A 27036-nucleotide genomic window follows, 5' to 3' on the forward strand; every position below is an offset into this window, starting at 1 on the left:
GGAGATATGCCCGAACGAAAGATGTGGTTCACAGAATTGATCTCATGATTGTTTAGTTTTTTTATGTACATTGGGCATTAAACTTATATGTATGTATGTACATATATCCAAAGAAACTGATGTAAAATTAAAGGATAGAAAAGTAGTAAAGACAGAAATGAATTGTGATGTGTGTTTCTCTTATGTACATATCAATATGTGTACAGTGTATGTGAGAGAGGTTTTCACTGCTTTTGGTCCTAAAACCTTGTCACCAACAAGCTTTGCCTGTCTGTCTGTCTGGTCTGTTCTGTCTGTCTCCTGAAGGAATGCTGGCTCTGGCGATGGCGTCGCCGAAAACTGTTGGTTCTATCATCTCCTTCCGCCGATGCATCATTCCGCGTACTCATCCATCATCGTCCCAGGTATTTGCGCATTTCATCCTATTCTCCATCTTATTATGTATTAACTTTTTTTTGGCTTCTCTGCTTTTGATATCGCGCCTGCTTTCCATGTATGTTTTCATATTTTCCGTTCAAAATTTTCATTGCTCTTCCCTTCCCTTCCCCTTTCTCTTCTGGTTTTGCATTTGTTTCACCTTTCTGTTTTTGTCCTCGATTTCTTTCACTTTTCTAATAATTTTTTTTGAATTTTCTTCCTTCTTTTGCACTTTCTTCCTGTGAACCATTTGGATTACCCCCAATTTAATCATATTTATTTTCCATATTGGGTTCACCACTGTTTAGCGCTGAATTTTCTTTCCTTTGTCTAATGTCTGTGTTTTTCTTCACAAATTTTATCATTCCGTTCTATTGATTGTCTATCAAATATTTTCCTTTTGATCCTTTCCTCACATCTGTTCTGTTTTTCAATCTTCTTGTTTAGCTAACTATCATTTCTATTCCCTTCTTAAGAAATTTGATATCTGTTCTTTTTTGTCATATTTTTTATCAGTTTCAATATCTTCCAAAGCTTCGGTTTATGCTTCTTTCCTCATCAGCATATTTTCCCTGCATTTCTTTGTTTGATGTTTTTTTACCTCTTTTCTTTTTTGGTCTTATTTTACCATCATTTGATTTATTTGTGTGATTGTGTATCAGACATTTGGTTTTTTACTCCTTTTTCTCAGAGGCCAATTACCGCAATATATCTTCTCTGCACCCCTTTCTCTGAAACCAATACAAATATTTGTTCCTTTCTATGCATCTTTTCTATTTTCTTGTATTGTTGCTGTCCTTTTTGCTTATTTTCCACTTTATGCTCTTTATTTCTTCTCTACTATGCTTGAATTTTTATGCTGCTTTTACGCAGAGTCCAGTTTCCTCTAAGAGGGCTAGGGTCTGTTGAATCTTATTGTTATAGGTTCTAGCTTTCTTATTTACCATTGTTTCGTGTTCATCAGAAACTGATGTTTTTTCCTCTCTGTTTATTTTCTGCTTTTCTTGATATCTTTTCCTTCGTGCTTGTTTGTTCTAGATTGTACCTTTTTTATGATTGTTTATGATATTTTCCTTTTTCTCAGGTTCTGATTTCCTTAAGAGGGAGGAATCTATTGACTCCCAACCTTATAGGTTTGAGTTTTCGACAAAATGGCTATATGAGCTGTTCAAGGGCACATTTTGATGGCAGTTCTCGAGTAAGGATTACATGCATTCACAAAGAGCATGGCATTTCAACTGCTGAATTTTCAACCATCGCCCCGAAAAAGCAAATGGAAGAACAAAGACTTTCAGGTTTTGATTCTGCACAAGGAATGCATGAAATTAGAGGAGCTTTTACCCAAGCTCAAATTCGTGCAACATTCTATCCAAAGTTTGAAAATGAGAAATCTGACCAAGAGGTAGCCTATCGAAGGGCCGATCTACACCATTTCTTTATATTGATCTAGGGATAAATCCTGTTTTCTTTATTGTTAATTTCTTAATCTGAGAGTCTCTCTATTTTCTAGACATTTTTTGACTGTGACTTATGAAGAATTCGATTATTCCCGAAAAAGAAAATGCATTCATACAATTCATTGTGGCACGTAATCATGGCATTTAGGCAAAGGTGAAGTCGGATGGCTTTGTTGAAACATGAATCCTTCTATACTGAACTTTGAAGTTGGTACAACAGTATTGATTCATGAGCCATGCACAATGTTACATAGATGGTGCAAGCCTAATGACTATATGTTGCTACACCCCTTGTGCATATGTTGCCTCTTATTGAAATCTATACAGATGCACAAGTTAGAATAACATAGGGTTAGGTTTTCGATGGGATTAAATTTTTTGGTTGTGAATTGTGATAATGGAGTTTTCATGTCACCCTTCACAATATTGGTTATGATACAGAAACAATAATGTTTCACTGTGGATTTTTTGATAGTGAGGGAATAAAAGAAAAATACAACTAGAACTGGGCTCTTTTCCTTATGTATTATCTTTTGTAGCACCTAGGTACACATTAATCTCTTTTTCCATAGTAAAGATGCATGTAGCACTTTTTGTCGAAGTTGCAGCAATGACATCCTCATTGGAGCAACCAAAATAGATTATTCTGGAATAAGTTTATAATAAGTAAACTCTTTTCCAATGATTGATTTGGAATGCAGTGTATAACAAGAAATTGAAAAGTTGGATCATTTGGAAATCAGAAGAAGCTTGGATATGAGCTTCGTCGCCAATTCTCCATATATTGGAGGAGATCAGCTTATTGGTTATAGGCCTCAAATGCATCATGCATATCTTACACGTGCAATCTGTGGTCTTTGGGAACTGGACATGTTCAAAAGAAAAGCAAGGTCAGCTCAAATTCTTCCAGAGTTTCCAAAGGGGTCATAGTCATGGAAGTACTATCCCAATGTGGAGGTGATGTGAAAGAGCTGCTGAAATGGTATAAACTCAGTAGATTAAACGCGTAAATAGGGAATGGAGAAATTAGAGGTAGCTTGGATGGATGTTATTCATTAAAAATATACAGTTTAATATGTGCCTCCTTTTCTGTGCTACTATGATGTTAACCATGCTCAAATGGTGAGTTGGCTTTTCTTCACACCAATACTCCCTCAAGCACTCTCTCCACACCATTCACCTCACCCAATATCCTTGGGCTCACTTTATTTATATATCAAACTTCTGCACTATTTGGTTGCCTAAATTCCTACTTCGTCCTCTTGTGAATTCCAGATCATTTGGTTACTCGAATTCCATATTGTTTGACTCCTCTTCATCCATTTAATGGCATTCTCTGACATGGATGCGCTGATAAAACCACACAAATAGTTCTGAGCCTTCCAGTCACAACAAATGATTCCTAAAACTATTCTCTCCTACCAGTCACTACTAGCCTTGTCTTGTATTTATCCACAAACCCATCAATTTTGTACTTAAATCTTTCTGATCCACTTTGTCTGGATGAACTTCTTGTCGAGCATATCCAATAAATCCCAATTTGGTTATTCCAAAATACTTTCCAAAATGCAGAATCTGTATTCAACTTATGACTAACCCCATCCATTGCTTTTCACCTTGAAGTCATGGAATAAATGTGATTCCACACACGATTAGTCAAAATTATGATATTTTGCATCCCATATTTATCTTGCCATATTTTCTAGGCATTTGTCACCTTTGGTATTTGCTGAATTAGAGTTAACACTAAATCAGTTGGTCCCCATGACTATTGCATACATTGTCTTCTCGCCATTCTTCTGTATCTGCTATTGTCAAAGTTATCAAGACTTTCAAGCTCTTCCAATCTACAATTCCCACCAGCTGCGCATCGATGCGTAGTTTGTAGGTCTTCAAAATAGTGGTTATTTTAAACTTCTGACGATGCGTAGTTTGTATATCAAGCTTGTGGACTGACACTACTGATCATCACGACCTCATGTTGCTAGTCATTGCACTTTCCACATGCAGGGTTGCTTTACAGAACACTCATGATGAATCTCCTCCACAAATTCTTGTCCAAGAACAAGGCTCTGATACCATATCAACCATACTGCTAATGCACTTACAATCAAAGAAAGAAAGGTCTATTAACTTCTGCTAGAGGCAGAAATCAGCCTATAAGACAACACAATTATAAATTTGGACAGATTCAATTTACCCATACTGAAAAAGAAGAAGAAGCTCTAGGATATCCTCAATTTCTATAATAATGGTCTTAATCCATATGGTGGATTGATTCCTGAGATGGTTTACAAGTGTGAAGTGCAGAACTTATACACACCATCCTAAATTGGCTGGTGTTGTGGAGGGAGGTATGATGAAGTTCAGCCAATGCATCTATGTGTCATCTGGAGGATCAGACATAATAAGAAATGATCTCCATGATTTGGTGCCTGCGCTCAATGTCTCTATTGTTGTTGGCATTCCTATGGAAGAATGCAGAGATGTGCCGTTGCTGTTGCATCCCGTGTGTTAATATTATTAGTAGGGCGCTCAAACATGATCACAACAGAGGAGTGATATAATGAGAGCTCTATGCTCATGTTCTCCGAAGTGAGCAGATACAATAACAACCTAATGGCTGGTAGCAAAGAACTAACATAAGCTCGCTTACCAGGGTTCCCATAATGTACTAGGTTGCCAACTCTAATCGCTAACCTGTGCACTACATTTAACTACTTCACCACTCGCTTTGTTGACCGCGCTGAAGCGGTGAGTTGGTGGTTGTTCTCACCAATAGTCAGAACATGTAGTCAATTTGACTTTTGTCACCTTCTTAAGTTGTTCTACAAAAGAAGACGCTAATCTCCAGTATTTTCCATGCTATGTTATTTGGTTTACCTTGAATTAGCTACAATTCTCTTTTGTTAATTAGAGTTGTTTTTTGACGCATGAAACTGTATTGGATCTCTGAAGTGCATTGTAAATCCTCCATCCATATGCTATTATGTTTCATGGAAATTCATGCTACAATTTATTTACCTGTCTACTGCGTTCTTCCCAAATATCAAAACCTTGGAAATTACTGGAAAAGGGAGAATTTCAATCTTGTTTTGAACTATTTGGATTCTCATCAGAACAAAAGCAAAAACCAAAACAATACAACAAAAGTAACGAGAGCAAGAAATAATCTGAGATGGAGCTTCTTTCACATGCTGAGGATGGAGTCTTACTGTGCTAATATTCCTTTGAAGGACAGTGCAAGTTTACAATAGAAACAAAGTTTTACCACATTCTTTTGCCCTGCTCCTTGTGCTTTGCTATGAACACAAATTACATAGTTTTTAAAGCTGTGAGTTCCAGATGATGCTAATCTTTCCTCAAGAACCAGTGCAGTGTTTGACAACCTAGATGAGGACTTATTATAATAGTTTGTCATATATCTTGTTCATTCTATATATAACAGCAAACTGTATATTTAAATTGTTTCATCTAGTTGTGAACTCTAATTCCTGTTTCATGTATCCATTTTATTGATATCTTGATTCCTAGTTCTTCTGTTTGTCAGGTTCGATCAAGAATGATTGATGTTGTTGACACCGGAAAGGGAGTTTTGGAGGTAAAGAAAAATCATGAATTTACACTTGTGTGATGGACCAGTGATACATGTGTTTTTGATTATTAAACTGTTGGCTTTTTGTGGAATTGTCAAAAGTAATGTCAGTGCTTCTGATTATAAAGATGGAAAAAACATGTTATGATCCAGGTCCTATTTTTTGATGTACATGTGTGTGTGTGTAGTGTTTTTTGAATATGGATTCTTTTTAAAACTTCAATACTAGAAAGGGATTAATTTTAATTGAATAATTTGGTGAATTCCTGCACATAGTATCTGAATTCGAGGCATAGCTCCAAAATTGTGTGGGGCATGTTTAAAATCAGGAGGATGATTCAAATACGATAATGTAGATGTAGAAGAAAACATTGAACTTCTAAGAAACAGATATCTAAGAAGATACCTTAGTCATTAGTTCTTATTTCATGGCTATAAGAAGATTGTAAGTAATTGGGTTGTTAAACTAATGTAATAAGATTAACTGGATTCTTAATATTTATCCCTGCATTTGTTAGGTGCAAACTTTTTGTTGAATGTTCCGTATTTGTTTCAGGTGACTTTAAAACACTCAGGGTCTCTCTTTATGTATGCGGGGAATCATGGTGGCGCCTTTGCAAAAAATAGCTATGGAAACCTGTAAGGGTGTTAAATGACATTTGATTTTAAGTAAATTTAATGAAATTTGACACGATCTTTTTAATGTGATTGTTTCTTTTTTAATTTGTTTGATTATCAGAAATAAGGGTATGAAGCTATTTGCTAAAGCTTCTTCTCATCTAGAGACCGTGGCTAACATTGGTCCCAAAAGTTTGAAACATTCTTTATAAAATTTTGAAATGTTAGATATCCCAGTCCAATTGTTCTCAACATGTCTTCTCCAAAGGTCCTCAACGTGTTCTCAATCCCCCAAATATCATTTGGTATGAAGATGTCCCACTACAAGACACACATTCTACACACATCGGAGGATGTATTCATCATCAGGCCACTTTATATGGACATACAACTATCCTATGCGCTGCACAGTGTGATAGGGCAGCTGCAAACTTCATCACATCAGTTAGAGATTGAGGTAGGCAGATGTACACAAATAACTCTAGAAGAAAGAATTTGTCAATTGTGTCATCAAGGAGTGGAATCCAAAGAACACTATGTTTGTCACTGTAGTGTCTTTTATGAAATCGGAAGGAGATACCATTGCCTCTTTAAACAAGGCTTTGGCCCACTACGCAAAGTAATGGAATATGAGGACCAACGGTGCCTAGGACTTTTCTTGCTAGAACTCAAGAGACATAGGGAAAAGTTGTTGAAGGACAATAATACAACCACACAAGCTCATCCACAAAGAGCAATCACAACTTTCTTTAGGCCCATCACTCCTACTAATGCTACAAGTCAATCAAGGGATACACAAATGGGCTTCGACCAGGACATACGAAAGGGGTTACAATAGATCGAGCAATAGCAATTTGTCGTCCACATAAGCCCCGGCCCCATGGACCACGACCTTAGTGTTGAATGCAGGTCTCTAATGAACGTATTCACATTGTCTCCTCTTGTACACACTAGGTTTAGGCTATTTATGTAAATAGTGAGAAGGGCAGTTGCACTAAGTTGGTCAGTATATAAACTGACCTTGTAACCTAGTTTCAAGTTGTTGAAAAATACAGTTTATCTTGTGCCTAACGTCTCTCTCTATCTTGTCTTCTGCTTGCATCTTGTTTTCTATTCTCTAGTTGCAATCAATATTATTCATTGTATCTATTAACGATCTCCACACAGAAGAGTGTTGATGTTGTTCCGCACCTAGACTGCGGTGTTCTCAACATTTGGTATCAGAGCTCGAGGTTCTCTCGATTCTGCTGCTGCCGTCTATATAGTTTCCATCAACAACTCTTCTTCTGTACACTGTGAAGATCTTGGTTGGCAACTCTCTACAAGATCGTTTTCGCGAAGAGAGATATTGGCAAAATCAGCACTCCATCGTTCTAAATCACCATTGAAGTGAGCCAATCAGTTGCACTTCACTCCTGTGATTGTAGCTGCTCGGAGTGAGATTTCGCTTCACAACATCTCTGCCTCAACCGTACTACATTGGATTAGACAACAACAAATAGGTCACCTGACGCTAGTCACTCGCTTGTCGTAATCACTCGTAGGTGTCTGAGCTCCAGGAACAACCCCCTTCTGTGCTTCATTCGGCTAGACAACATTTGGAAAGATTAGCTGAATCAGTTCCTCTCATTGTCGTAATCACCTGAAGCAGGATCGGCCTGGATAATCGGCACATACTCTGTGTTCGGAAATCTCGAAAATCGACATTTGAAATCGAATCGACATACTCGAGTCCAACTCGACTAGGCTAGTTAGCCGTAGTCACTTTGAATTGAGTCTCCTGAATTTCGAATCAGGTTCAGCTTGTGTTCAAACTCGGCTGGAACGAATTTAGGTGAGCCAATCTGCTGCACCCAACCACTGTTCGTAGCCAACCCCGAACAAAGCATCCCAAAATTGACCGAGATGGCATCAACATCTGGTTCGTCAGAGATGAGTCTAAGGAAGTTCGAGGGATCGAACTTCAACTTCTGGAAGGAGCAAATGCAAGACTATCTAATAGTCAAGGGGCAAATCGACCCCATTGAAAACGAAAATATGCTCCAGAAGGGTACAAGCCGCTTGAATGGGAGAAGCTCGACAGAATTGTCCGAGCCACCATTCGGATGCACCTACTGGAGTCCGTGTACTTCACGGTGCAATCGTGTTCGACTGCCTTCCAACTATGGAAGACACTCTCGGACACCTACGAAAAGAAGGTAGCTGCCACGAAGATATATTTGATATGGCGCCTTTATAACCTTCGGATGAAAGAATCCGATTCGGTTCAGGCACACCTCAACGAGTATGAAAGTATGAGCTCCCAAATTTTGGCTCAGGGGACGACTATCGAGGATGAACTAAGAGCAATGTTGCTTATGAGTAGTCTGCCCCCTTCGTGGGAAACTTTCGTCACAACCGTGTGCAATGCATCGACTACGGCCGTTAAATACTCCTCAGTCACGAGCACAATTATGATTGAAGCAGCCCGAAGGAAATCGTTTGCAAATGATTCGGCCACAGCCGAACAATCAACGAAGTCAGAGCAAGTCCCGGGATAATTGAGTCTGCAATTATTGCAAGAAACTCGGACACATAAAAGCTGATTGCCGTGCACTCAAGGCCAAAAACGATAAGGCTCAGCGAGCGGATCAGAAGAGTGGCCGGCATGAGGAGGTCAACTACGTCAGCTCCTCAGCCGAAGTATTGTCAAATGACCTGAACATTCTATCCATTGAAAACCCAGTCGAATAAGAAGTTCTGCTTACGGCTAAAGAGTCAAGCACTTGGCTCTTGGACTCGGGCGCTTCATATCGCGTAACTCCGCATTGATCCCAATTTCGATAATACTAGGCCCAACATTCCGACTCAGTTTGAGTTGGAAATTCGCAACATTGTGCGATTATCGGAATCGGCATAGTAGAGCTCAACCTTCTGGGTGGCTCTACATTGGTACTACACAATGTCCGACAAGTACCTGAGCTCTCAAGTCCTTTGATCTCAGTCGGACAACTGGACGAAGACGGCATCTGTGCTGGCTTCTCATTAGGAGGGTGGACACTCCATAGGGGGGACCTCCTACTTGCTCAAGGACTGAAAGTACACTCGTTGTACCTGTTATATGTCACACTTAGAGAGGGTGACTTATTCTTGGTCGACATTCCTGTGTCATCACTTTGGCATGGATGACTCGGACACCTCAACAAGGCCGGCATCACGCATTTATCTAGAGCCGGATACAAACCTAAACTCTCCTTCTCTGATCATCAGTTCTACGAGCATTGCCAATACGACAAACAGATAGCCGCATCACATCCGACATCAGCACCGAGAGAATCGAGTCCCATCGATTTGGTCCACTCGGACGTCTGTGGTCCTATGCCACATCAGTCTCTCGGCGGTGCCGTGTATTTCGTCAGCTGTATTGACGACTCGACTCGGAAGGTGTGGGAGTATCCAATAAAGACCAAAGATCGAGTGTTCTCGATTTTCTCCGATTGGCTTGCTATGGTCGGAAATCAGTCCGGCCGAAAACTGAAATGCTTTCGGACCGATAATGGAGGAGAGTTCAAATTTGAAGAATTCATCAGATTCTGCCGACAACGCGGCATACGACGTGAATATACGGCACCCCACAGTCTGGAGTAGAACGGATGAATCGGACAATTCAAGAAAGGATAGTTTCCATGCTACAACACTTCGGACTATCGGATGGATTCTGGGCAGAGGCACTACTTACGGTAGTACACAATCAATATGTTGCCTAGTAGGCCGCCAGGACTTCGGATACCTCAGGAACTATGGAACAGCAGCAAGCCGATATACAACAAGCTGAGGATTTTCGGGTGTAAGGCATACACCCTCATACCGAAAGATGATCGCCGCAAACTTGCACCAAGGTCCAGGAAATGCATTTTTCTCGGTTATGGACCACATGGCAAAATCGGCTACCGACTCTGAACCCCGAGCACAGACAGATCGTCCGAAGTTCGGACGTAGTGTTCAATGAGTCAGCCATGCATCAATCGGCCGAAAAGCCGATCGAAGTCTGAAGGGTAATTTTTTCGGATGTGCCAACCCTTCATGAAGGCCCACCACACAACACAAGATCGGCTTCACGGGTAGCCGAAACCTCTAGTATTGACTCAGCAGCATCCGACTCGGAACAGCCGAATGTTTCGGCTTTTGACCATCCTACTTTCACACCCGATGCGACTAGTCCAGTCAGACCTCGAAGATCCGAGAGAGTGTCGCAGCCCCCGGAGAGATACTCTCATGGAATCTTCTTTACAGACGCTGGAGAACCGAAGTCATACGAAGAAGCATCGGCATCTGCCGATTTAGCCACCTGGCATCTGGCAATGGAGTCCGAAATGAACTCCATTCGAGCAAACCAAACTCGGGACTTGGTCGAACTACCGAACAATCGACGTGCTCTTCCGTGCAAATGGGTCTATAGAATTAAAGAGACGTCCGATTCGGCCACCCCAAATTCAAGGCCAGATTAGTTGCGAAAGGGTTTTGACAGGAATATGGCGTCGATTTCGGCAAAATTTTTTCACCAGTGATCAAAATGACAACCCTCCGCTTAATGCTCGGTGTTGTGGCAACTGAGAATTTGGAGCTAATTCAGCTAGATGTCAAAACGGCATTCCGCCATGGTGATCTAGAGGAGGAAATTTATATGGAGCAGCTGAAAGGCTTCGCCGCACCCGGCCAAGAACATCTAGTCTGCCGACTCAAGAAGAGTCTTTACGGCCTGAAACAGAAACCGCGACAGTGGTATAAGAAGTTCGATGACTTCATCCAATCGATCGGCTTCTCAAAGAGTGACGAGGACCACTGTCTCTTCACAAAAACAGCTCAAGATGGATCACCTATCTTCCTCATCATCTACGTGGACGACATGCTAATCTCCAGACGACATGCCGGAGAGCTCGCCGAACTTGTTCGGCAACTGCGGTTGAAGTTTGCCATGAAGGATCTCAGTCCGGCAAGACATATTCTAGGCATGAAGATTAGTCGAAATCGAAATCGACGACAATTGTTTCTGTCTCAATCCGACTACATTGCCTGTGTCTTAGAACGCTTCAACATGCGATTGGCTAAATCTGCTTCAATCCCGCTCCCAATTAGTCGCTGAGACAGCCCGGCATCCGGTCTGAAGGGGGAAATCATGAAGTCAGTACCATATGCACCGGCAGTCGGCTCCCTGATGTACGCGATGGTCGCGACACGGCTTGACATTGCTCACGCTGTAGGAGTCGTCAGCAAATTCATGCACAGCCTTGGCCGGTCGCACTGGAACGCAGTAAAGTATGTGTTCAGATATCTGGTGGGCACAAAGATCTTGGTATTCTATTTGGCCCGAATGACATCTCAGACGTAGTCGGATACACTGACTCGGACTTTGCAGGTTGCATAGACACCCGAAAATCGACAACCGGATAATATTGTTTCAAGCAATGGAGCGATCTCGTGGAAATCGAAACTTCAAGAGTGCACTGCCACATCAACAACTGAGGCCGAATACATAGCCATGTCTGATGCGGCGAAAGAGGCCTTATGGGTCGGTCGGCTGGCGTGTACGTTTCGACATGCCGAAATCGGCTTGGCTCCAGTTGTTCATAGTGACAGTCAGGGTGCTGTCGCTCTGTCGAAAAATCTGGTTCATCACAACGCTTTGAAGCACATTGACGTTTGATATCACTTTGTTCGGGACTACGTCATTTCAGGGAAAATCGGCCTTGAGAAGATATCTACAGCCGATGATGTCGCAGATGGGATGACCAAGTGTCTTTCGGCAGATCGATTCCGATCCCTTCGGCACCAGATGGGTATAACAAAGAATCAGTCCGATTAAGTTGGACACTTAGGATGTTTTTCGAACAATCGACTTCGACAGTTCGAAGTTCAGCCTTAGCTTCCCCAACCTTGGCCAGTTCGGCCTTTAGTTTTTTCGAAGTTCGCTGACTCGAACGAAATTTCGATTTGTTCGAAAACTTTGTATCAATTTGTATTGTACATTTATTTTGATTTACAGAATTTTGATGTATATGCCCATTATGGGGGAGTTTTGAATGCGAGTCTCTAATGAACGTATTCACATTGTCTCCTCTTGTACACACCAGGTTTAGGCTATTTATGTAAATAGTGAGAAGGGCAGTTGCCCTAAGTTGGCCAGTATATAAACTGACCTTGTAACCTAGTTTCAAGTTGAAAAATACAGTTTTTCTTGTGCCTAACATCTCTCTCTATCTTGTCTTCTGCTTGCATCTTGTTTTCTATTCTCTAGTTGCAGTTAATATTATTCATTGCATCTATTAATGATCTCCACACAGAAGAGTGTTGATGTTGTTCCGCACCTAGGCGGCAGTGTTCTCAACACTTAGCACCCTTGTCATCGATAGATAAATGCCATTATCTCCCGCTATCGCAGGTGGATCGATCTATGCTCAAGATCTTTCGAAAGCAAAAGTTATATTGGATTTGAACCTTCCTTTAGAGTGATGGGTACAATTATTCAAGGATGCTTTCTGTTCTTTCTAATAGAGTTACGGAGGCATAGATAATAGAATAGAATAGAATAGATGTTTTATCTTCAATGAGGGGGCCAATTTTGACATATGGGACCAAATCAACATGTCATCTTTTATTTGACTCCTTCCTACGAAGGGTGATTACTATTATGCAGTAAAAATTCTCTATGTGAAAATGATGCACAGATATGTGCTCACCCTTCTTGGTAGACATTTGACTATTACAATTATGTTTTCATGCCTGTCTAAAAATCATCACATTTCTCGCGAATTACCTTATACACTGAGCATGTGATAAGTAAGTGATATTCATCCTCCATGATGTTCAACCCAGGCTCATGGGGGTAGTGAGAAGGTGCCGGGAGGGAGATGTCGACACTCATTGATCCACCCAGGCAGAGAACTTTGACAGTTTTCTTCAGCACAGATTCTACTAGGGGGATTCCTCATGATGTTCAAGCAAACATACCGACTATCATGGAGTAATTATTCAGAGCTTCCATTACTCTTTGTTGTTGACATTGCCGATGCCAACCAGGACTAAAACTGCGATCTACATTTCTTCACACCATCTAAACCATCATTAAATGCTGTTGGAGATGGCAGACTTAACCCACTAACCTTCCCATATTGGATCATGTCATGATGGACATATTCAGAGGTCAGCAATTTCAGTTACCAACCAGAAAAACTGCGATATACATTTCTTCACAAACATCCAAGGCATCATTGCATGCCATTGGAGATGCTCGCCTTGACTGATGAACGGTTCTATATTGGAACACCTAATGATGGATATTTTCAGATGGCAGCAATTACAGTTCCAATGATGATACATCAAACTTGATGCAGTAAACAATGAGGTCATGGTACTCACATTGACTAGTTATAATAAAGAATTTGAATCTTTGGTCAGGTCTCACAGGCCATTATGTTCTTTTAGAGATGCGAAGGAATGGTGGATCATGATAAGACAACTGCATTTCAGCCTGGTAGTTGCCAGGGTAGAAAACTGCATCTGGAAAATCTTGTCAGCAAGATGATATGCCACGTATTGGCATTGCGTCTTGAATCTTGTCACTATGATATACCATAGATTCCCTACGCAAAGCACATGCTTCATATAAAAGTTTAATACAAGAGTAATTATGTATTTAGTTGGCATATGCAATAGCTTTTGGATGTTATTGACCATGAAGTGTATAAACCAGTTCTCAGTTGCCTCTTGCAAGAGTTTTTCAACAGTCATCACCTCTTATAAATGGCATTGTTTGGTTTGATGATCAGGAGAACAACATTTCTTTCCTCTAGGTGGCGAACTTTTAATGGATTGCTGCTTCCTGACATGAGATTAGGGATTGGGTTTCAATTTCACCACATTTCCAGTTTTTAATGAGGTTGATTCTGACCACAAAGCTGCTCTTCTTCACAATATTGTTTTTCGCACCAGAGGAAAGTATGGGCTTTCCAGTGGCAGTGTTGGCTGTGGTTGAACATGAACAGAGCCGTGGGTGGCGTATCAACTGAAAACTTCCAGTGTTGATCCCGGGCACATGTCTTAGTCTTATTTGAAACCTTGTTGTTCAGGTGATTCTTCAATCGTAGCCTTTCATACTCTGCGATGTAGGAGACCAAATTGGCTGACAGAGATACATCTATCCACAACAAGGCACCTTCTTACTTCTCCAATAGCTTGTAAACCTCATCCCCATCGATCTTAATGCTGCGGCTGCATCATGATCCAAGGGTTTCAACCTTTCTTTTACTAATGATTCAACACAAAAGGTAGACTGCAAGAGTGGGTAGAGTTTCAGAAACGCCTCATGTATGATTGATGATCTTGAAACTTTCTTTGAGAGCACATATCTGCAAAATTACTGTGAGAGAAATAAAAGCATCAACAATGAGGTGCTAGTTTAATTATGGGATAATGAGTTCGTCATGTCTGGTCCAACCCAAATAAACATGAAGGATTGATCTAGGGATTTTAAGGAAATCATATTGCCCTCACCTCAAGAATTTTACAATACTCTGTTACGAAAGTCTTGTGTCATGCTTCTGCAACATCTTTGCACACCATTGAATGCCTCCATGCAACTCTGCATGGACATTGATTATTCTTCAAATCAGTAATGATAATTTAGTTGTAGTAGATTCTCCTCTCCATAGCCATTTAACAGCGATCAGCAATGGATTTTTTCTTTTCTTTTCTTGTGTTATTCATTTTCCGGAACTTGCGTCTGGATTCATTGACTGTGTAAATATAACTAGCACACACTCCAACCAAAATACAGAAGAATTTACACTTGATTTCGTTTTTGGTGTCTTAGAGGTTTAATCATTAATCAATCATAAAGAAAGGGAGGGGAAGTTTTTCTAATTAATCATAAAGCCCTTTCTTTGTCTTTCTTCTTTTCTTGTTTTTCTCTCTGCCACACCACTAACAAGAAGGAAAGGTATTCCATCATTACTTAATTGGTATACCACTGACTTAATTGGTATACCCCTGGAGAAAGGGAAAGAGCCGTCATCGCTGAAACTCCTCTGTCTACTCTATGCATGTATACATGTTTGTGGACTTGGATCCATTCAATACTCCCCAACCCCGTCTCATTTTCCATTACAAAAGGTATTTGTTCAAGGGGGTGGGGACCAGTTAATGATTTATTCATTGTGAATGTCAAACAGCTATTGGCATTCATCTTATTTTTTGCAGAATGTAGCTATATATGCTTGATCAATGCAAGATTGTGGTCAAAGTTTGTATTCATGTTCTGGTCTCACGTTAATAATATTAACCACATAGTTAAAAGATTTCTCAAAGCAAAAACTTAATGACACACGCATATGATAAAGCTAGAGTATTTATACAACAGAGATCTGTTATTATCTTGGGGAGGCAAGGTCGGAATATATGGCATCTATAAAGTAGGATTAGGAAGAAAGGAGAGAGGGTATCTTCCTTCATGTTTAGTCAACTCACTATAGGTCACCTTCACAATAATTTAAAACATTAATGATAGTTTCCTGTTTAGATCAATTCTGAAAATGATGTTGATTATACACAAAGTTGTTTGCACTGACCTTGGATACTGAAGTTTCAAGATATGCATTTAGTCTATTTGAGATGCTGGCCATATAATATCTATCATGTGATTAAATGTTGATGTTTTTCTGAAGCTCTATCTGTTTTTTCTGTTGGCATAGATTTTACAGTGGTGATACGAAACTCAGTTTCCATATTTTCTTAATTTTGTCATTTCCTCAGTGGTTTATGAAATCTCTTGATTGTTTTTGTAGGTATTCTGCTGTCGGAGTGTTTGTGCTTGGTAGAACACTTCAAGAAGCCTGGGGAATGGAGGCAACGGAAAAGCAAAGAGAGTTCAACATGTACCTTGAGGTTTGTATTTTGTATTTTTAACTTCTTTATTTTTTGATTTTTCATAAGTTTGAGCTGGGGTTTATGATGTTAATGCTCATTTTCTGTGAAAGAAGGTGTGATTTTTAAGCATTTTGAATACTTTGTTAAAAAATGGATTTATGGTTTCTGATGTCAGAATTACACAAACTTCTCAGTGGCTTCACATGGCGTGCTTTCTTTGGCTCTCTTGTTTTGTTTATCAATTGAACTAGACTATATTAAAAACGGATTCTTAGTTTGTGATTTTGTGGTTATCAATGATTCCGTGCAGTTTTAGCTTAACTTTCTGACATGATGTCATCAGCAGGTTTTCACTACTTTGGCACATACTAATCTATAGCATTAGAGAAAAATTGAAAACAATTTTCTTGTACTGTTGATAGGCCAGTGAACATTTCAACCTTTGTCTAATCTGGATTTCATCTCCATTATTTCGAGTCTATTACACGTGTTAATGATCCTGAAGCTCTAAAATTTAGATGATGGTCGATTGTTTTATTCCAGAAAAACCATTTGTCTATATCAATGGAGCTTGTCACAGCTGTCTTGGGTGATCATGGGCAGCGTCCGTTGAAGGACTATGGTAATGATCTTTATCTTTTTGCTAATTGCATTTTTTTTGCGAATGGTCAATTTTAGTGTGGGTAGTGATAATATGAATGATTTCTTGTTGATGGATTGTATATGTATTATCATAAAGCATAATTTGGAGATCTTCTCCTTTTATATAGCAGCCAGCTAAGCCAAGGAAATTTTCTTGCAAATGTTGACAGTGGTGGTTACAGCGGTGACTGACCTGAGTTCTAAACCCCGATTTTACTCAACATCTGATATTATAGCTTTTTGTCGACAATGGAGATTACCTACCAATCATATATGGTTATTCTCTTCAAGGTACTTTATGCTTATGTGTTGTAATCTGCAAGTTATTGTTTCATTCTTCACTTGTCTTTTCTGAAACAACTGAAGTTTGTTACTTCAAGGAATTCGGCCATATCGTTTTTCACCGCGTATGATGCTCTTTGTGAGGACGGTACTGCAACACCAGCGAGCACAGTTCTAGATGAGATTGCAGATGTGTCTGTTCCTGGTGGGCATTTGTAACCATTTTTTGAGTTTTTTGTATTTTACACTGGTAATATGTCACTCTTGAACTTTTTAAATGTATAAGTTTCGTTCAGAGATGTCATAGAGAGTATAACTGTTAAAAACTGTCATACTGATGCGCAGTGCTGAGATAAGTGTTTGATTTTCCTGCAGCCACAAAAAGTCATACTGAGGTACAGGGAGAAATCCTCGAAGGATTGGTTGTGAGGATAGTCAGTACTTCAAGTGTAAAGCGTCTAAAAGAGGTGCTCAAGGATTTTCCTCTGCTTGAAGTCAAAGGTATGATGTTCAAAAGGGCCATGTTTATTATTCATATTAATGAGATGAATAATCAATCATTTTTTTATTTGGCTTAAAATTTTATCCATGAAAGAATATGGTATGGAATGTGATCTATAAAGCTTCATTTTCTGTTTTTTTTCTGCTTCAAATAGTTGCTTCGAGAAAATGTTGGATATTGTGATATCTTGATAGTTATTTGTAGATTGCAGCAAGTTCTAGATGAGATTGCAGACTCTACTAATTATGAATATTGTAACACTTTTGAAGCTTATGTTTAAATTCAGCTACAAATTGGATAAAATACTGAGGTTCTCTTTATAAGATCTCTATTTGTGTATAAAATATTGTTTGTGTGAAGTGTTTCTAATATGATAAAATAATGTTGCAACATGCAACAGGTCAAAAGGAGTTGCGGCCGACTTTACGTGAAATTTGTGCTTCTCATAAGGGAAATGAAAATGAGGTACAATATGCTATCCTCTCTTAAAGGGTGTATGACATACTATACTCAAGGAAATATGCATGTAAAAGTACAGCTGGATGCACAGACATGTTGTATTTCACTTGTTAGGATGGGCATTGCAGAATATTTCTACTCCTAAATATCTATGCAAACTGTTGAATGTTGTCACTGTTTCCAGCAAGTCAAAGCCTTGCTTCATGCTGTTGGACCTAGCATGTGCTCAGATTTTTCAGACTGGAATTCGAAACTGCCAGACAGCTCCCTGTTTAGTAAATTTATAGCTGCAGAGCCAGTGGATGAAATGACGAGTAAATTGCAGGTAAGCTTCAGTCTACAGTTGGATTTTAAAAGAAGATCACCATACATGTTTCTTTTAGTCAATCACACAGTTATTTTTGGACTGTAGCAGTATATGTATCTATATATTAGGAACTTCCAGATTGCAAGAACATTGGTGTTTGCATGACATTCCACTCCACTGTAGATTCTTTAGGGAATAGGCAGGCTTATTCTAATATTTTATCATTGTGTGAAAACTGGAAACAAAATATATTTTAACATAAATTCATACAGGAAATGATTCGACTTTTACGGGCACGCAAAATGCAAGCAAGATACCCATGTCGTGTCAAAGAATTTAATAGAAAGGAAGGGAAGATTGACTGCAGGTTAACCATACATATTCTCCAAGACAATGTTTTTCGCAACTATCAGAAAGAGCTAAGGTAAGTTATACTTTGGTTTTTTATTTATTTTACACTAGTTATTGACTGTAATAAAACTTTCTTTATTAAAATGATAGATAATCATACTTCCAAACCATCACGTTCATTTTAGAACACCCGTCCTCTAAAGTTATTTGTGATACCTGGTAAGAAAACAAGTGATCAAACTACATTTAAGCTCAGCATCTTAGAATCAAGTATTCATTATGACTGGGAATGGCCTTGTCCACTATTATATTATGTTGGTAGAAGGTATATGGAATAAAATCTTTAAGGATGATGAATAGACCAATTTTAATTAGTATATTTCTTTATGTTTCAGGAGGTCCCCTGGGTTGTGGCCCTTGTATCGAGGTATGTCTTTAACCAAATGTGGACATTTCCTTTTTCTACGGTTTGATGCTTCAAAGAACACTCAGTACTTTTTCATATGTTTGCAGCAGCAACACAGATCACACTTAGGAGTAAAATAAAGGAATCAGCTGTGTAAACTAAAGTTTAAATTATAATAAGTAGATGCTGGTGTCATGATCAATATTTCTAAATATTGATTATTGCAGTAATTAATAAATAAGAAACGGGCGCTGAAAGAAGTAAAACTGTTGGACAAAATATAGCTATTTACTTATATTTAGATACCCTGGTCTTGACTAGGGATGGTCAACCTGTATTTGTGTCTATACATCATGTATTTTGTGGTACCAAATGTATGTAAATATGAATTTCTTTACTTTCTTCTTTCTTATCATGATAGCATGTTCTTTAAATGAAGAAGAAAGCATCACTATGGCCATCAATATATATTGAAGCTTGCATCTGTTTCTCGTCAAATATATGTTCCTTAGTATTCTAGGTGCCTCAATAAATGATTTATGTCAGATGCAAACTACCTGTACTTGGCATTCGGTCACTGAAATTGAGATTATGTTTTAGGATTTTTCGTTGATGTTTCTCTTTTTGACGAAAAGAGTCGAGCTTCTCCTGTCAGTTATCAATCTGATGCTCCATATAAAAATAATATAGAGGATGATGTTCTTGCTGATGAGGCAGAACATTTGATGCTGAAATTGAAGTTCTTAACGTACAAGGTAATTCATTATTTCTAAAAAGTTTTACCTGTATGGAATCCATTAGATAAAAGAATGTATTTCTAATGTTGCTTGACTGAATTTAACTTCACCAAGGCTGTTTGTACAAGTCATTATGTACAGTGATATCTGTAGCGTTGTAATGGTTTATAAGATTGGTATTCACAAAAGCTGAATAACCGTACTCGATCACAAGTTATGACCCGTTTGCATCAGCATCAATTCAGAATTCCAACATTATGCTTATAACTGTATAGAATGGATTACAATAAACAAGGAAATTGGTCTCAACATTTCAGCATGCATGCTTGTGTTACTATATATCTATATTTTATATTCATGTACATGTTGTTTTTGGATTATGATAGAAAACGTAATGCCCTTGTTTTCTTATATCCCTGGTCTTGTTTTGCAGCTTCGTACCTTTCTTATTCGCAATGGGTTGTCTCTGCTCTTTGATGAAGGATTTGCTGCATATCGAAAATACTATCTGAGGTTTGTATATTCCTTTCGTGTATGGAATAAAAATTTTCAGATAACCTCATCGAAATAAAAGTATTGAAGCATTTAATTGATTCTATGGAATATTGCCAATGCCCCGTTTTATTCTTGGTTTCAGTGTTATGTATGACATTACTATGTAAAGAATGAGTTTAAAAAAACATGCATTGTGAATAATGAAAGATTTGAAGAATGCGTCTTATCATTTGTTTTCTCTCTTGAGGTTATCAGGTTAATGGATATATGGGGAACAAGTCCAAATAAACAACAGCAACTGGATCAGATGTTGACAGAGTGGTGATTTTTATGATTTAATTTCTTACCAAACAAATGGGCATGCGAACCTGCTATTTTTTCACTAACTGATACCATAAGATCCAGAAGCAGTTGATAAGTCTCCTCCCATTGATTTGTTTTTTAGGGCAGGATATATCACAAAAAAATGTCGAGGAATAAAGCTTGAGGAGAGGGAGTACTTATCTGAGGCTGAATTATTTTTAGAGAGATTTGCAGAAAAAAGCCTTAGGAATAAGCAACTTGTAGGTGCTGCTTCAGATAGTATTAAAACACGAGACCTATTTGCAAATCTGTCAGTTCGTGAGGATGATGATAATGTCAACCTTAAATCTTTATCACCTATTTCTAGCCCAAGAGATTCTACGAAAGCGAGAGGAGTGCTCATATTTTTTCCAGGCAAAGTATATTTTCACTAAATTTTAATTATTTTCTCAATGCTTCAATACCTCTGAAGGGGGTTGTTTCTCTCAGGTATTCCTGGATGTGCAAAATCTGCACTTTGCAAAGAACTGTTGCAACACCCTGATGGTTTTGGAAATAATAAGTCTGTGCAAAGCCTCATGGGCGACATGACAAAAGGTCAAAATAGCCGTCTAAAGATTTTAGAATGAGATAACAGGTATGAGATTGATAGGTTGTGCTGAAATATCATTAGTAATGTGCATATTTCTATTTACTTCTGCAGGTAGGTATTGGGAAAAGCTGGCAGAAGAACGAAGAAGAAATCCCAATTCTATCTGGTTGGCAGATAAGAATGCTCCTAACGAGGATGTTTGGATAACAGTAAGCGTACAATTTTAGACATTCCTGTGGAAATATTTACAGCCTGTATAACTTCTTGATTGTTATACTACACCTTCTAGGTAAGCAAAATGTGTCAAAGCACTAATTCTATTGGAATACCAATTGTTCCCGATTCTGAAGGTATAGAAGAGTATAAAAAGGGAATAGTCATTTTAAAATTATGGAATTCATCTGCTGTAACATTTGAAATAAAACATAAATATGGTATAGCATCAACTGTCTAGTGAGGTGGAAAGTCATGTCAAAAATATAAAGTTACCATAACAATATGGATCGAATATTAAATCTAAATTTAGACTCAATCCTTTTATGTCAATATCTGCATATCCTTTGCAGGTACAAGCTCAAATCCCTTCTCTTTGGAGACTTTGGCCGTATTTCTTTTTCGTGTTTTGCAACGTGTTGATCATCCTGTAAGTGTTTTTGAGCTCTGATTTTATTGATGATCATGAAAAATTTATAGACTTACAGTATTATTTTGTTGCTGGATGCATTTGATGACGCTTTGTGATATTAATAGTTATTTCAGATTATATCATATGGCTTAGATATAGATTCACTATTTGAGTATAGCCTTGACTGTCTGTTTCTGGATATGACTTAAGTCAGAAAGAAAGAAAGAAAGATATATTTATGTCATTGAAGTTGACATAGAACAAACATGGATCATTCCCAAAATGCAACTAGACCCAAAGGTTTCCACTTATTAAAAGTTCAAGTATATGAAGACACATATCACATGCCCTTTCAATAGTGATAAGACAGTTTGGGACACCACCTCAAAATAGGTTTTAAGAGAACCACATAAACCGGGCTTGCAATCAAGAAGTTGAATTGGAGTATTTATCTTCCAAACCTAATTACATTTCAAGCCATTTAGTGTTAGGAAGCTAGAATAGAAAGCCATTTTTCTTTTGTTACTCATTAATGAGCTAACATGTACTTTTGGAAGCTCTGCCAGGTCTCATAGGCCATTATGGTATTTATTAGATTTTAGTAATCTATCTATCTATCTTTCTTTTACCAATGATAGATGAACTTCAGTGGTCATTACTTGCCCAAACTGTATAGATTGAACCCAGAGTTAAGAGTTGAGTGTATTGCCAGAGGGAAATGGTTGCTGCTGAACCGGTCAGAGAAGTTTCGGGAAGGGTTTCACCACTTTGGATCGTGTATTGACATTCCAAGCTCTTATTGATGAAGGAAGAGCCCAGAAAAGGAGTATTGATTGTTTCTTTGTAGGTCTCCGGAAAGCCTTTGACACTATCATATGCTCTGCTCATGAAGTGACTGGAGGCTTGTGGATTCCAGAAAATGTACATCAAGAAATCTATAACTATATAAATCCGTTTTAGGAAAACTGCATGCTCCCTAATGGTTATTAGAGGTACTGACTAGCATGATTGGAGGGGAAATGCAGTATCTAATTATATAAAGATATTGGGTACCCAGGAGCATGTTTGGTGACGGTAGTCATACTGATATTACTAAATGCTCTGATGACATTGTGCTTTTTAACTCTCTGGAGAGACTACACAGACATCTAGATGCTTCGAAGTCACTTGTTACAGAGTTTTTCAATAAACCTTGCTAAAACTAAAGTGATTGTGTTTAACACCGTCAAGAATGGGTAGCAAGATCAGAACTGTAAAATTCTTGTTGGGAGAATGAAAGGTCTCATACACAATCCTACATGTCCCTAGCAGTAACATTTGCAGGGCCTAATTTTACAGGAAGCTGCCAACTTTCTTGTGGATATGAAGCCCTTGAAATGTAATGTGCATATACAATTCCAAGAGCCATGAAAAAAATTATGGTTTGATACTCTTATAACACCTACCCTTCTCCATGAGGTAGAAATTTGGAGTCCAAGATTTTGTATGGTGCAGGAGAGATCACATGATGAACGAAATATTGGTGGCCCCATCATATAGTTCGAGCTGAGATACTGAAAGTTGGCACTTATTTCACTTAAGCAGCTGGCAGAACATGGCGATATTCATTGTTGGTATGTTGACATACAATCTGGTTCCAAACACATTTTTGCCTTAAATATAAATGCAATATGCCCCTTCCAATATAGCTTGGATAGTTTACACTAGGACATGAACAGTGGAAAAAATAGAGCGAGGCAATCTGTTTCCATTAAATTGTATCATGGAAGAATGTGGATCAGCCCTATGACTCCTCTTGGTAGGAAGGTTGCCTACAAATGGTCCTCTTCTTGTAACAATAATATCGGCCTCATGTGCTTAGGACCTCGTAAAATATTTTATTGATGGAGACAGGAAGATATGTATGCAAATCTATGGAAGAATGGATCTGCTAAGTGTGCTATTGAGGTATAGAATCTGAGGAATATAAATTTGGCATGGCACTCTCTTCTGTGAATTAACGGGGAGATACCCCTACCTTTTCTGCCAAGTCTGTCGTCCACCCAGCAAGGTAATGGAATACCAAGACAGTCAATGCTTTATATTGTTCGTGATCAGGCATGTTATCCTATGCCGACAAAACATAGAAATGGAGGTTCTACTCTACCCTTTCATTTCAATGTTACCTCTATTGTTGATAGATCATTTTAGTGAGTCTTGCAAGCCTCAAAAACTTCTCTAGCATGTTATTAGGAGGATCAGCTTCACCTCCTTCATCTCGCTTGTGATCAGGTTGTGGTGAATCCCTACATTTAATGAACTTAACTGGCTCACCACTTGGGTACAGCCTCAAGAGAGGGAGAGTTTTATTTTTGTCCAGGTATCAAGTTAGTTGCTACTTTTGTGTACTTTCAGGGTAACCTTGATGGCAATTCTCAAAACCCAGGTTTTGTTCTCTTAATGTTCTACAACTTATATGAGGGAAAGGTATGGTATTGTTACTGGAGGTATTATAAGTTTTTGCTGATTAGGTGCACAAAAAATTCTTTGCATTCATTTTTTTTGCTTTGATATCAACCTTTATCAGACACGAATGGAATTTGAGGATGCACTTCAGAGGCGATTTGGTTATGTTGTAAAGCAGCCAGTGCTTGTTGCTAACAGGCAAGGCATTATAATAGATTGTTCAGTACATTCCTTTAATGATAATAATACTGTAGCTTGACTGCTCAGTTTAAGGGGCTTGTAGTTAATCAAGAAGAGATGAAAGTGTGCCACATATACTATCTGTTGACCTTCAGTAATTTCAGGCCAGAGATGCCAGCACCAGTGATAGGTATTCTTACGCGAGGACTGGAACTTTTCCAAAGACATACTGTCAAGCATGGCAAGTAAGGCAATTAATATTTACTGTTGAATCTCTTCTTTCGTTTTATGATAAATATCTTGAGACTTTCTATGTGGCAACGTGTATGGGATCTCAATATCTCATTTTTCCTTTTCTTTTTCTTCATTGTCCAGTTAAGGGGGGAAATATTACTACTGAATATCAATGGGTAGTGCACTGTAGATACTTGAGCAATATCAACAGTTGAATCTCTTCCTTTATTTTATGATAGTTATCTTGAGACTTTCTATCTCTTTCCTTTTCTTTTTCCTCTTGTTCAGTAAGGGAGGGAATATTACTACAAAGTATTAATGGCTGTGAGACTGTTCTTTGCTCTTTGTGTCATAGTTCACCTCATTAGCTCTACGTGAGGATAGGACTGCTGAAATATTGAAAATGGCAATCATTTCAAAAAGCCACTGCTACAGAAGAAATCTATTTATCCAATCATTCAACCTCATTTTCTCTTTCATCGTTGGATTAATTAGATTGGAGAGCACAAAGGGCGCCTTTCGGGATGAATGGGCGAGATGGGAGAAGAGATTGCGGGAAATCTTCATGGGAAATGCAGATCATTTGCGTGCAATCCAGGTGAGGAAACATACATCTTCCTGAAGTTAACTTTCAAGCACATAAATGCCTCTAATATCCAGGTTCTGTTTTAATCACAAGGTTCCATTTGAGAATGTCGTTCGGAGTGTCAGACAGCAACTTGAAGCAATCATGAAAGGTGATATGTCTATCCGTGTTGGTGCAGAAGGAGATAAAACGTTTCACAATATAATGTATGCAGCAATATCTGTGGCACCTGAAGCTGTCATTGGGGCTTTAAACAAGGTATGTAATCACATTACTTGTATGTGGTAATACAAGTTACTATGTCATTGGCAGTCGTGGTTCCAGAAAGATAAAAGTCTAAAATGTGGAGAGAAGAAAATTGCAAAATGGAAAGTAGATGTTTAGGTTGTGTTTACTGGCCTAGGGTGAAGGGTGTCCTCAATGATGTGAACACCAAAATAGCTTGTAGCCCAACTATAACCAAGGCCTGCTCTATTTCTGGTGTAGGACAAGCAACTGCCTAGGATTCAAGGGTGTCCTTTATGATGTAAACCATTGTAGCCTAAATATACCTTTGCCAGCTCTTTTTTAGTGCAGGGCACACAATAAAAGTTTATCAGTGATGAATTTAAATGCAAATTTTATGATGAATTTACATCCATCGATCTTTTCAATTGTGCTGGTTTTAAATGAAGATGAATGTTCCTGTTATTTGTCTGTCATAATGAGTCAGACAAATAACAGGAACATCTTCACTCAAAATAAACAATATCTAGTAATAATGAGGAATGTTTTCAGGTTTCTGCTTCAAATGATAAGGTCAAGACATACATTACAATGAGAGGAATTGAGGGAAGTTTGCAAGCAGCTCATGTTACACTTGCACATAAGAAATCACATGGAGTGCCAGCTGTAGCGGTTTTTGGCGGTCTTCGAGGTGTCTCGGTTCCGATACAGTTGACTGCTTTTCTGTACGCTGAAAATATGTGTGCATTTGATGTCAATATTCCTAAAAATGAGAACAAGATATCATCACATAATGAATGGCCCCATATAACGGTAATCTCCAAATATTTCTGCAAAATTTCAAGGTTTTTTAGCATTAGAAATGTCGTTACATATTCATTATTTTGTGTATAGGTTTGGACTGCTGAAGGCACTCGCCCAAAGGAGGCAAACAACCTTCCACAACTTGTTTCTCAGGGGCTCGCAACACGTCTAGACTTTGCTAGTCCCTTTGCTTTGACAGGGGTTGTTGAACTATTATGAAGCTGACCTATGTTAGTTGGTCATGTGCTTCCATTAAACTTCACAATTGCATATGCATCAATCATGATTATATGATTGATGGAAAAAAATAAAAATAAAGGAAACTTCATCCACAAAGTAATACTAAAAATAGTTCACCGTTATTCGATGAGTTGAAAATGGTTAACAGAACGGAAAGCTTTTTAGTCACCTATAGAAGTCAAACTGAGACCGAAATTTTATTTATATTATTCCTTTTTCGTTCTAGTAATGTACACCAAAAAGGTACAATATTTTTGGAATGTGTCACAGTTGACACCTTCATCTGAGCCTATTCTATTTATCATATTACCATTCTTTCCTAACATGGAAAAGGTAGATTTTAAGAAAGCCTAGTAAAATTCTTACTGAGCTTGGCATAAACAAATAATAGTTATAAAAGTCTGTCATTGTATTGAAAAACTTTTCACACATTTCCCCATCTTATTTGTTTCATTTGTTCTTGAAGTTGTGTCCAAAAATCCTGAATTTGGTTGACTTGATGAGCTTAAGCGTAAACATTATATTTTTTGCTTTTGTGAACTAAATTTATTTGGCACTCAATGTTAAAAGGGTGGTTGTGATCTTTGTTTTAAATTCTGATCTTGGCTTATAGAGGAATGTGTTTTGATCTTAA

At 38.4% G+C, this 27036-nt stretch overlaps 1 protein-coding gene across 3 annotated transcripts; it reads left to right on the forward strand.

Annotated features, from left to right (window-relative positions):
• Positions 1-265: 265 nt before the first annotated feature.
• LOC147856490 (tRNA ligase 1-like) lies at positions 266-26657 on the forward strand. Of its 3 annotated transcripts, none has more exons than XM_087329921.1 (28): positions 266-404; positions 1502-1819; positions 5425-5475; positions 6026-6108; positions 15906-16005; positions 16531-16609; positions 16800-16920; positions 17010-17116; positions 17287-17412; positions 17814-17878; positions 18057-18197; positions 18452-18603; positions 18926-18957; positions 19537-19691; positions 20107-20186; positions 20424-20489; positions 20614-20885; positions 20961-21068; positions 21175-21272; positions 21353-21413; positions 21630-21706; positions 24083-24154; positions 24255-24331; positions 24478-24558; positions 25043-25145; positions 25227-25391; positions 25911-26171; positions 26253-26657. In XM_087329921.1, the coding sequence occupies exons 1-28, from the start codon at positions 309-311 to the stop codon at positions 26379-26381; spliced, it is 3276 nt and encodes a 1091-aa protein (XP_087186047.1). In that variant the 5' UTR covers positions 266-308; the 3' UTR covers positions 26382-26657. The 3 variants fall into 3 exon arrangements, with proteins under 3 accessions (XP_087186047.1, XP_087186048.1, XP_087186049.1); XM_087329922.1 differs by having other exon boundaries at positions 1502-1712; XM_087329923.1 differs by lacking the exons at positions 266-404; positions 1502-1819; positions 5425-5475; positions 6026-6108 and adding an exon at positions 14289-14407.
• The last annotated feature ends 379 nt before the right edge of the window (positions 26658-27036 follow it).

Source organism: Azolla caroliniana, unplaced genomic scaffold (genome assembly GCF_043228905.1).
Source record: "Azolla caroliniana isolate FFs.n. ecotype wild unplaced genomic scaffold, voAzoCaro1.0.p SCAF_13, whole genome shotgun sequence".
NCBI lineage: Eukaryota > Viridiplantae > Streptophyta > Polypodiopsida > Salviniales > Salviniaceae > Azolla > Azolla caroliniana.